This window comes from Aptenodytes patagonicus, chromosome 3, assembly GCF_965638725.1.
Source record: "Aptenodytes patagonicus chromosome 3, bAptPat1.pri.cur, whole genome shotgun sequence".
NCBI lineage: Eukaryota > Metazoa > Chordata > Aves > Sphenisciformes > Spheniscidae > Aptenodytes > Aptenodytes patagonicus.
The window spans coordinates 32,128,837-32,141,745 of record NC_134951.1 but is presented as its reverse complement, the minus strand read 5'-3'; the positions used below and the strand labels follow the sequence as shown (position 1 = coordinate 32,141,745).

Genomic DNA, 12,909 nt, shown 5'->3' with positions numbered 1-12,909 from the left:
TGATAGTTTAGCATTAGTCATGGTCTTCCTGCAGCCATGGCCTGTGACAGCACTAATGATAGTCATTTTGTAGCATGACCATGAATTAGAATACATTTACAAGAGCGTAAAATGTCAGATATTGGAGTGGAGATTCTCCAGCAATTTCAAGTACAAAAAAACACTCTTGGACTTACGAGTTTGCTAAAAGTCACTATGACACAAGAAACAAATAGAGAAAAAGTAAAGAAGTAACTATTTGAGACCTGATTTTTAAAACTATAATTGGATGTCCAAATCCCAGCATCACTTATCATCATCTGCAATGTTCTCAAAATAGCAGAAGATATATAGATTCTTAAGTCTCTGCTAAACAAAAAGTTCAACTAGGTTAATGAAAATACTGAATCCTAAATTCGTTCTTTCAATTATTAGCTCCTTTTAAAGTATACTTGATGGTCAAATGTATTTTCCAGAGCAGAAAAAGCTTTCAGAAATGTCTTTCAAAAAGACTTCAAGATAATTTTATTACAAGAGTAAATTGAAAACAATCTATTTTTTCAGAAAAAGGGACACAAAGACATGCTTTAGAAAAGAAGGCACAGATATACCTGAATAATACATAGCTTTTTGTTTTTTTCCAACCAAGGATTTGAAGGTCTGAACTGTGAAATCAACTTTGATGAGTGCTCTTATGGCTTCTGTAAAAGTAATTCAACTTGTTTAGACCTGGTTGCAGACTACAGTTGTGTTTGTCCTCCAGGATTCACTGGTAAGATTTATTTTAATTCTGGAACAGACATTAAATAGTTAATTTTTTTATTTCCTTTCCTGAAATTAAAACAAACTCTTTTTAATTGCATTTTGTTCAGTGTTTTAGCATCAATAAAAATAAATTCAAGTCAGTGTTCTGTGCTATTGATAATCTGCTTTAATTTCCCTACTAATATGATAAAAATTGAAAGCAGTGTGTATGCTGTTTGATTAATTGATGGAAAGCAAAACCATATTTTGCCTAGAAAAAAAAGTGTTCAAAAAACACCTAGTCTATGCAAAACAGGTAAACAATGATAGCTATAGCTGGTGCTGTTTGTGTTCAGAAGATCGTATCACAGCCATACTTGATTGAGATAGAAATGAGAATACAATTTTAGCAAGAGGACACTTTGTTCTCTTCAAGAAAGATACCATCAGATCCTTATGATAAATAGCTTGTAAATTGCACAATTATTTGCGTACCTTAGAGGTTTAAAAAAATAACTCTTGCATAAGGAGCAGTCTTCATGGCCCTACTTTCTGCCAGAAGCAGCTAACAGGATCATGGGGAAATCAATAAAACCGTCTCAAAAAATATGCCATCTTAACAACTAATATGCTGTGATGTCAGGCACTGGAACACACTGACTTTCAGCTGCTGATTTCAAAGAAGCAAATGGAGCAGCATTAGTCATCAGCAGTAACAGGAAGACAAGCAGTGGCAGTCTCAGAAATCATACACAGTTAGTGGGTGTTGTAATAAAAAGCCAAACACACATGTATAGAGAGCACAAAATCTGTGGTGACCAATGTAGAGGAAAGAAAAATATGAAAGAGATCTACTAGGGAGAAATGAAAGGTTAAAGAAGCAAGTAGAGCAGTGAAAGATGAGGGGGCAAAATTAAGTTAGATTTAAATTAAATAATAAATAATAATATTAATAAATTTAAATAATAAATAATAAATTTAATAAATTTAAATTTATTTAAATTAAATAGAGCGTTTCAGGTTGATAGTAACACCAGTGACATCCAGTTTAGGAGCACTTCATACATATTTTGTCAATGGTTAAAAATAGGGAGATGGGACATAAGGAATGTAAGATGATACACAGAGATTTAGAATCTGTGAAAGTGATAATAGTTGCAGTTCCCACAGACGTCTGTGATTTTGCTTGATTCGTGCCAACATATGCTAATATTATTCAGCATTACAGAACTGAGATGTGCTCTATTTCCTACAAGATCATATCCACCTTTCTTTGATAACTGGCTTTGCTGTCATGAGTTTTCATAGTATATGCCTAGTTTGTGTCAATCATTAAAATAATGGAGAAGATTATATTATTGTTCATATATTACAAATATGAAGTATTTGTTCATATAAATAGAAGCATTTTTAATGCAATAATTTTAAAAAAGGAGCTTTAAAAACTTACTGCTATACAAACTGGAAAACATCTAACTTTTCTGTAGTAGGTTCCAAACAGTCAGTTTGAACTAGGGAATGCAGGAAAAGCTGTTCCTTTGAAAATACAGCTATACTACTTTGGGATATGATGGAATCCACATTACAGAACCAGAACTATAAACTAATGCGTGGGTGTCACCAAGGCAGCCTGGAACAGGGTATGTTCTCTTTAGAAGGAAAACTTTATCCCAGATTCATACTGATGCAAACAGTTTGCCAATAACATATCTGTTCATTCCAAGGCAAAAAGGAGTCAAGGTCTGTCAACAGTAAAACAGTTACCAGTCAGTTATGGGCAGATTTTAATGGGTACCTCAAGGCCTATGTTGAAGTCATAGAAGTTCACATGGCGGCATAACAGGCCATTATGAAAAAGCTCTATTTTCTCCTGCATTTCCTGTGTGAGAGGCTTTTTGTCATGAATGTGCTATTGATCTCACTTCATATTGGCTTTTTTTGTGAGACAGGACAGCTCCCACAAGAAAACCAATCAACCAGTCTACTAACTGGAATTGGAAGTGGGGATAAGGATCCTCCCAATTGCACTGAATATTTTAATCTGTGCTCATGCTATTTGTGTAAGAAATGCACAGTCAGCCATTATGGATGTCATTAGGTCTGCTCTCTCCAGGCCTTCCAACAACTGCTTCAACCTCCCTAGAAAGAGTCTTTGATGCAAAATACTGAATATCTGAGCTTCTATCTTCTAAGAAAAGCAAACAGTGGTAAAAGAATGTTCCATGTCCTTCTGAGTTCTAGGACTAATGTAAATGGCCCAAGAAGATGTTGCCATAATAACAGTGATACACTCAAAACCTTTTTAAGGGCAATAGGAAACATACTGTATATATAGGAATCTGTTGTTTATCCAGTTAATATTTAAGCAGTGTAGAAATCCATATTATATAATGAATGTAGAAAAGCGCCATTAACAGCACAGTCAAAACTGTTAATAACAGAAAACTTATTAATATCTACCCATTTTCTTTGGTATTATGTTCAACATTCCAGTGTCCCTCTGGGTCCTACAGGTGACAGTTTCAGTCTTCTCAAGAAGGAGTGGGAGAGTTTAGGCCTTAGTCATTAGCATCTTGAGCTCTTTCCCAAGAGAAAGATGATGTTCCTGGTGGGGGTTTCTTCCTCCTTAGTCAGGGGTCAAGTTGGGGTTATTTTTATACATTTTCTCATCCAGCCTGTATCCTTCTCCTGCACTGCCAGCTGCAGCCAGGCAGTGGCCCCCAGACCCCACCCCCTAGGAACACAAAGGGCTATGGTTTGTCAGGCAGTGACAGGCAGGGGTGTCACCTCCTCCCCAGACGGGTCACCCCCAGAGCTGAAGCTGGAGCAGGGGAGACAGCAGTCACTGGCCCCAGCACAAGGGTTAAACCAGCGATGCCCAGCTCAGGCTGTGGCAAGGCTGAGCCCCTGCACTGCTGGCTCAGTGCACAGCTGGGGCATCACCCTGCTGAGAGTAGAAGTTATATTTACTGGGCTACAACAGTTAGCTCTGACTACACAGAGGCACAAGTTAGAAAGTTCATCAACAGATCTGCTAACTCCCTGTCAATCACATCTTGTATTTTTCTGATGAGACTTTATCAAGGAAGTGAAATTTGAAAAAGTCCAGTAAAGGTACAGGGCTGTTTTTTTCTTTTCAATTTTTTTAAAATGCATTTTTGTTTTTCCAGCATGTTAAAAGGCATTTCCAAATCAATTTTAGCTTTTTTGAGCCGGTCGTGTACAAAAGCTGTCTTAGGCCTAGTTGTTTGCTTGTCTTGCTGTTTACTAGCTCTGTGCCTGGCAGCATCACTCCACTTTGGTGTCGCGTGCCTTCTGCATGAACACTCTGCTGGAAGGGCAGCATTAGACAGGACGGAGACAGCTGCCTGTTTGAATGTCCTTGGCTGTGGTGCTCCACGGGCAGTGGAGCTTGTTCCTTCACTGGGACCAGAGCTGGGAAGAGGCAATACCATGCATGCGGCAGGGAGCAGGCCTGGATGGACAGAGCAGCTCTCTCCTGCTGAGGAAAGCCAGCAGGACAGGAACACCCAAAACACCTGAGACAGTCCTGAGAGGAGCAGGGAGTTTTCTTGCAGCTTCTGCTCCCAAGTGCAGTTTTTATTGTTAAAAGAGTGAGCACCTGAGTGCTGGCAGCTTTGCAACCTGCTGCATGGAGTTTCCTTTACTCTGAGCAAGGTAGGCAGACAGAGAGAAGCAGCTCCTAAGAAGGACAAGGAAAAGACTTTCTCTCTTAAATCAAAGCTTGCTCTCAAATGCCCTCTCATGGGAGTCAGCATACACAGGATCACTGTAATTATCCCATAGTAAAGAGCTACTGGACAAATGGACAGATGGTGGCACTGCTACTTCCTTCCCTCACAATATTTTCTTCGGCTTCGTCAATTTGAGGGGTTTCAAGAACATCCGGCAGTTGAAATAGGTAAAGGCAGTCCAGGTCTGTTAACCTGGCAAGCTTCAAAAATTAGAAAAAAGACTTGCTCAGCATATCGAGACTTGTTAATTCTGGGCATTATCAGAACCTGAAGATAGGTGAAGTAGGGAATTTTAATATTGAACAGTAGGATACCTTTAGTACTTTAAGATACCTTGAATCAAAGCATCAGTCAGGTGGGCTGGTATGGAATTCACGAGTGATACAAAAGGAGGAGGCAATTTTATGAGGTGTTGGTTACTGACCGTTTTCATTATTTGGGTGGATTTTCTCTGTAGTGTAAGTCACTGGAACTCATGAATTTTGTAAATCAGTGCTCTGGGATGAGAAGGCATGTTTTTTTTAATCTCGAATAAGTGATGGGATTATATTTTGTTCATTGTAAACCCTTTGCCTATTTTAAATTTTAGAAGAGATTATTAATTAAATGGATTTCAAAAATGTGCACATGTGCCTGAGTGTAGAAGTGATCCCTATCACTAGTAAGGTGACACCAGTGAACACTGGGTAGAAAAAACATGATCATAGAATCATAGAATCATAGAATAGTTTGGGTTGGAAGGGACCTCTAAAGGCCATCTAGTCCAACCCCCCTGCCACAGGCAGGGACATCTTCAACTCAAGCAGGTTGCTCAGAGCCCCGTCCAGCCTGACCTTGAAGGTTTCCAGGGATGGGGCATCTACCACCTCTCTGGGCAACCTGTGCCAGGGTTTCACCACCCTCAGCATAAAAAATTTCTTCCTTCTATCTAGTCTCAATCTACCCCCTTTAGTTGGAAACCATTCCCTCTTGTCCTGTCGCAACAGGCCCTGCTAAAAAGTTTGCCACCATCTTTTTTATAAACTCCCTTTAAGTACTGATAGGCTGCAAGAAGGTCTCCCCAAAGCCTTCTCTTCTCTAGGCTGAACAACCTCAATTCTCTCAGCCTTTCTTCAGAGGAGAGGTGTTCCATCCCCCTGATCATTTTTGTGGCCCTCCTCTGGACCCGCTCCAACAGGTCCGTGTCTTTCTTATGCTGAGGGCTCCAGAGCTGGACACAGGACTCCAGGTGGGGTCTCACCAGAGCAGAGCCAAGGGGCAGAATCCCCTCCCTTGACCTGCTGGCCACGCTTCTGTTGATGCAGCCCAGGATACGATTGGCCTTCTGGGCTGCGAGCACACATTGCTGGCTCATGTCCAGCTTTTCATCCACCAGTACCCCCAAGTCCTTCTCGGCAGGGTTGCTCTCAATCCCTTCATCCCCCAGCCTGTATTGATCCCGGGGGTTGCCCCGACCCAGGTGCAAGACCTTGCACTTGGCCTTGTTAAACCTCAGGAGGTTCACAGGGGCCCATTTCTCGAGCTTGTCCAGGTCCCTCTGGATGGCATCTCGTCCCTCAGGCATGTCGACCACACCACTCAGCTTGGTGTCATCTGCAAATGTGCTGAGGGTGCACTTGATCCCACTATGTCATTGATGAAGATATTAAACAGTACCGGTCCCAATACGGACCCCTGCGGGATGCCACTCATCACCAACCTCCATCTGGACATTGAGCCGTTGACCACTACCCCCTGGATGCGATCATCTAACCAATTCCTCACCCGCCAGACAGTCCACCCATCAAATCCATACCTCTCCAGTTGAGAGAGAAGGATGTTGTGGGGGACCGTGTCAAAGGCCTTACAGAAGTCCAGACAGACGACAACTGTAGCCCTTCCCCTGTCCACTGATGTAGTCACTCCATCATAGAAGACCACTAGGTCAGTCAGGCAGGACTTGCCCTTGGTGAAGCCATGCTGGCTGTCTCGAATCACCTCCCTGTCCTCCATGTGCCTTAGCATAGCTTCCAAATTGATGATTCCAAAGTGATTTTTATTTCAGCACTTAGCACTGAATTTTGTTATAATTTATATACATGAGATTCTTAATCTGACTTCCTCACTTATATCATGGTCCATATGAATTCTCTATGTGTAACAATGATCCTTGGTTTAGGTTTTGCCTGTGTCTCATTCATGTTTATCATTATCATGAGACGGTATGAATCAACAGTCAAAATCTACCATCAGCCACATGTTGACTGAAATAAGTCTTTAAGCTTTACAAGGCAGACTAAATAAATTTGCAAGCCTTTTGATATGCTTTCTGAAGATCAAATCTGTATAATTTCCTCTGTCATTTCTCATACTATGAGCTTTAGGAACCCTGTAGTAGCTATTGTGGCTAAAGAAGTGGTCCCTGCAACACTGAACATTTGAAAACCAAAGTTATAAAAGGATGTGCAGCATATTCTAGCTCAACTCACTCCATCACGAGTCAAAAAGTGATACCTTTTTTTGTGCTTTCGAAAATCTTTTCTGTGTGTTCTTTTTCTACGGTTTTCTAAGCTTTGTTTTCAGTAAGCCTGCAAAAGCTGTTCTATTTTAGGCAGCTTTTGACTGACCCAGATATTTTTAGTTACCACTGCACAGTTTGAAATCATTGAGTCACTCCATCCTCCATTCCACGCTAATCATGTCCAGTCCTGTCCTCAATAATTCAAAGGAAAGAATTGGCCTCAGAAATCTATTGGTGCTTACCCATCTTTAGAGTCAGTCACAGGTACTCAGTCTCGCTTGCATCTCATGCATCAGATTAGTGTTCCACATCAATGACCCTTACAGAAGCAGCCCAAAAGCCAGGTATTCTTTTCTCTGATGTCCCCTAGTGACCAAGTTGACACAAACAACATGCCTGTCTCTGATCTCTAGTCAAAACGCTAAGGTTTTTGAAACCAACCCAAAACCTGGAAGCTGAAGACTGAAGAGGGTGGTATGGTTCCCCCGGCTCTCGGCCAGCAAAGCTCTGACTCATAGCGGACCCATGGTGGCACAAGAGCAAGAGGCTGACTGCCTTTCCCCCTGCTCAGCTGGGACAGTGCCGATGGGCTGCTGGTTTTCAGAAACACTCCAGAAGGCGGGCTGCCAAGGGCAGGCTTCCCACAGTTGGGCGTGCAAACTTAACATGCTGGAAAATAAACATTGCTTATGCATACATGGAAATGTATTCAATATGTATTTCTGTGGTTAGTAGAGAAAGTTTATCGTCACGTCTAATGTGTAAGTGTACCTGCTTCCCCTGGAAGGAATTCAGGTTAGAACACTGAGTGGAAAAAAAAAGATCAGTAGAGTGCAGAAAAGTCTGTTTAAGTTTCGTCATGCTGCAAATTACATTACATAAAAATTTTGATAAACTCATACATAAAAACTATTGAATTGCATGAAAGAAAAACAAAACAATTATAGTTCAGTAGCAATGTTTTTTCCAGTCATCTAAAAAATAAGCAAAGTCTCTTTTTTGAGAGAGAGAAATGGCACATTTCTCCAATAGTTTTCCATCTGCAAATACTAAGTGTGATTTATTTAAATTAGAAGGTGAATACTAACAGTTGCAACCATCTGACAAATGATAAGTTAATTCTTCAATCAAAAATTTAATTAGTTTATATATGGGATTTACTTTATCATTGCTCTACTAGAGGTGTTACGAGATTATTTTTGTATTTCAGTTTATCCCCTTTATTTTAGATATAATGGGGTTTTTTTTCAATAGTGATGGCAATTGTCATGCATAATATAATGTATATAGAGCATACATTAATATCTTTCTGGGCGTGACTGTGTATTTAACTAATTTTAGATAAATTAGAACATAACTATTTAATATCAATAGGCTTGTTTTTCAATTAAAAAAATGTCAGTTGCTGGGAGGCCCTTATCAAATAAAAAATGAAAAGCAATCATGTCTAGAAAAGCTCATACAGTGATTAGAGCACTCGCAGAAGACTCTGGAAAACATGGTTGAAATTTGTAGTCTTCCTGAGTTACTGTGGGAAATTAACCAAATTTTTCCTTAACTCCATACTTTTACTATATTTCTCTTTTATCCTTTTCTTTGCATGTGTTTTCTATTTATATTCCAAACAATTAAGGTCATGGATGACATCATGCTACGAACAGTAATATGCCAGCCCAGTGAGCACAATTTTTACTTTTTACATCTGAGTGCACCTGTAAAAATAACATGGATATCAAGACAGAATTTCCTGCTGCATCAAGATTTTTATTATAACTGCCTCAATCAACCTGTTGGGACTAAATTTTCTATTATGACAAGAACAATCAGTGCATGAACTCTGACATGAGAAAACCTGCCTCCAGCCAACTTCCCCAGTGCACATTTTCCATCCCTCCCAGATATTCTGTTAATGAGTTTGAGAAACGGAAGGGGCATCTTACATAGGAATGGCTTTCTCTAGTTTTTTTATAGTGGACGGTTCCTCTTCTGAAAAAAATCCACCAAATCATTGATGTTGAAAAAAGTCTGCTGTTCAACACTGCCTTTGCAATACCAACTAGCATTGTACCATAGGTTTTGATAGTAAATTATATTTCCCAGTATATACCAGGCGGTGTTTTTAACAAGTGAAACAATTTACCTTTGCACACCCTCTTCTTTGACAGAGCCATACTATAAAACATATGACACTATCAGTTTTAGTATGACCAGACTAAGTAGTAGCCATATTTGGTGCCATCTTCAGTAACTTGTTGACTTTTTTCTTCTTCACGTTTTGGCCTTTTTCTTTGTCTTGTTTTTTTTCTTTTTTTTTCTTTCTTTCTTTTTTTTTTTTTTTTACACCTTTCTCTTTCTCAGTTCTGCAACTCCCTACAACTACTGATTTTGCTATGTATGAGGCATTTACATATGTTAGGCATTTTGTCTATTTTGTTATCCCTAAAACTGTTTTTGCCTAGCTCCTATGTTTGCTTCACTAGCAGTAACTGGCCACAGGTGAGCAATGCCATATGTACTGGGCTAGAGGGCTGCAGTGGTGATAATGGGAATATTACCCCACAGCTTGACTCACTTCACTTAAGCAGTAGGTTGATCAGAGACTACTGCTTGCCCAGATCTGAGGAGTCTTGAGGCAGGAGGGGAAAATTGTTAAATGCAGAGTGATGTTTTTAAAGCTGTTTATACAACTTTTATATGAAGATTTTTTTCCTTGGAACTTTTGCAGTCAGGCAAGAAACAGAATTGCATACATTATTTGCTCTGGTAGCAGCAGAGCAGCACCTGACAGCCAGTTTTCCTAGGAACCTCCAGAACCTCCAAGGACAGGACATACACGTTTCACATGATGACAATGATGCTACAGAGCCCAGCTGCCTCTGGGTGGGCTATTGCTGTATCTGGCTCGCAGAATTGTCTTGATGTTTTCCCAGGAAAGACCCATAGAAGGCTACAGGATGACTGAATTTATTCTGGAAGTCTTCTAACAACCCGTAGATTGCCGGTTGTATGCTCTACATTAGGTCTGTATACCAGAAGGCAGTTAATGTTGCCCATTAACCACCTTGTACTGAACCTAATTACTTCGTTTTGATTAAAGCACACAATGAATCCAAAAGCGTTCAATCCTGATTTGAATGCATGAAGGAAAGCCAGAATTTCACTGGCATTTTTTTCTAGTAGTAATCACCATCAGATTTAGAAGTTTATATTAAATATTTTATTTAAGTTTTTGTCTTCAACTTCGAGCTATTGCATCTCATTACCTTTTCTACACAAAATGAAAAAGCCTCTTGCTACCCAAGTATTTTCTCTTTGTAAAGACACTTATACACTGTAATCAAGTCAATTCTTGTTTTTGTTTGTTCTAAATGAAACAGATGGAGCTCTTTAAGCCTTTGCCGACAGCATGCTTTCTTCAGTTGTTGAATAAATTGTGTAGCTTTTCCTGCATCCTTCCCACTTATTTTTAAATATGGAACATTGTAGTCAATGTTTTATGCAGAGGTATTTTACACATCAATATTCCTTCTTGGTTTTTTAAATACATCTGAGAATTTTTTTTTTTCCTCACAGCACTGCAATAGGGCTCATATGCTGAGGTTTTCAGCAGTCCTTTTCAGATCACTTTTGTTGTTTCCTCACATACAGTTCAGCTACAGTTCAGTAGCTATAACCTACATATCTTTTTCTTTGCTTGTATCTGGCAGCTGCAAGTAACCAGAAGTGACCTGCAGTACATTGAGAAGTGTGCTGTTTAACTAAACAAAAGTTATCACAATATTTCAGTTAGTGCATATGCTTGCTCTCCTGTAGAAGGGAGATACAGGAAAGGAAGTGAGAGTGGAAATGCAGTCTGTTTAAAAGTCAGTGTTGAAATAATAGAGTAAGGGCTTTTCACATTCACCTACAGAAAAAGAGTCTCAGGGAAGTATGAAATGGCTCATTTGTCTCATTATGATTTTCTGATGAGAAAGACTTGAGGGGTGAATATAGGTTGAATGTGCCAAGAGCTGTACTGCTCTCTTTGTAAGAGCAGGACTTTCCATCTACCCCTTTGTAATTTTAACCATGTATGTTTATGGTGTGCATTAAGTATGTGTTTGTCTCTGCCTGCTAGCGTTAATACTTTTATTCTCTGCTTCTCTTACTTACTGCATGCCTGGACTCACCTCTGTCTTACCTGACTAATACAGAAACGTGTTTTGATGGAGAGACAGAGTGGAGACACAGATTTGGGTAGAAGCACAAGGTTCCAAAGTGGGAGCTCTGTTATCACACACCAAGTAACTTAAGACCTTTACTCTACCATGAGGCAAAGCAAATTTCCAGACAATCCAACTCACTACACAAACATAAAAGCCTTTGGACCTTCTTCAGTGTTATAAACTGTGTGTGTGTCCTGTAAGTTACATAATCATAACACTAGAACAAAACACTAACGATCATCTATTCCATCCTCATCCCAGCAGAAAACATATACTATACTGTGTCATTTCTCACCTGTGTTTGTCTCACCTTAAAGAAATCCAACATCATTCCTTATTTTCCTCAGGCAATCTTTCCGGTGTGTTATCATACTAACCATTAGAAGGCGTTCCTTATCGTCTAATCTGACTTTCACTGCGGTTTAAATGCATTACTTCTTACCCTGTCTGCTATGAACACAGAGAACTAAAGATATTTGCAAAAGCCTTTTCTTATTTTATGATTGTCATCACATTTCTGTTCAAATCTTCGTTATTTAGGCTTTACAGCCCCATTCATTTTGTTTATCCTAAGAAGTCATGCTTTCGAGTTCGTCGTCTTTCCTGTCATGCTCATCTGGACTGTCTTCATTTGGTCCACATTTTTCCTGAATGCAGCTCACTGCACAGTGTAAAGCACTCCAAATGCAGCTTTACTCCACCTAGATGAGAACGGAAGGATTACTTCAAGCTTCTGACTATCCATGTTCCTTTTTATATATCCCAACACATTATTTGATTTGAAACAAAATTCTGGGGTTTGTTGCTACTTAACTTGTGATTTGCCGTATTATGATATCTTCCACTTGTTCTGATTCGATAATATTTGTTATTTCAAACTCTATCTCCAGTTTGTCAAAATTTATGAAGACTTATAATCCTGTCCTCCAATGTACCTTTTTGTGTTGCCATCAATAAGCTTACTCTGTTGTCCACCATCCAGACTTTTGTTGAAAAAATTCGGTGGAACTAGGTGGACAGTAGACCTCTTTCAAAATCTGTGCAATGCATTCATCCATTTTGGTAGTAAAACCACTGATAACTAATGTATGAATATGGCTTTCCAACAGTTTTTACTCATCTGATAATATTCTCTTGTAATTCATATCTAGTCCAAATATTAGGATTTCACACAAGATAGCAGCAGAAACATTAGTGAAATCAAGGAGTATGACATATATTACTTTTTTTTTTAATCCACAAGGCCTGTAACTCTAGTGTAGAAGGGAATTGGTTTGCTTATATAAGGCTCATTTTTTATAAATTATTTTATATTTATAGGTTCTTACAAGTAACGAGTTTAGTAACTTTTTCCCATATTTCCTCCAGGAACTGAAATTACACAAATGGATCTATAATTTCACGGCTCTGTCTTTTACTCCTTTTTAAAGGCTGACTTTAATGAGTCTTCAGGTACTTTACCTATCTTCCACAAGTTCACAAAAACTACTGAGTTTTTATCAGCTGGTACCCAAGGGTGAAGTTCATCAGACCAGCCTATCTGAACATCTAACTCCTCTGACAATTCTCCAACCTGCCTTCTCTATTCAACACTGAAGTTTTGCCCTTTAATCATAGGTATCAATTATGATAACGATCTGCTTGCAGCTGACCTTTTTACTGATGATTGAAGCAAAAGAAGCATTGAACAATTTGGCATGATTGCCATTATCAGTAGCCATCCTTC

General features: G+C 39.3%; 1 protein-coding gene across 1 annotated transcript in view; it reads left to right on the top strand.

Moving 5' to 3' along the window:
* The window catches only part of EYS (eyes shut homolog), a 1,011,092-nt gene that overhangs the window by 277,878 nt on the left and 720,305 nt on the right, over positions 1 to 12,909 (top strand). The window contains exon 13 of the mRNA XM_076332996.1: positions 629 to 751. Coding sequence (XP_076189111.1) covers positions 629 to 751 — 123 coding nt within the window. The remainder of the gene's footprint in view (positions 1 to 628; positions 752 to 12,909) is intronic.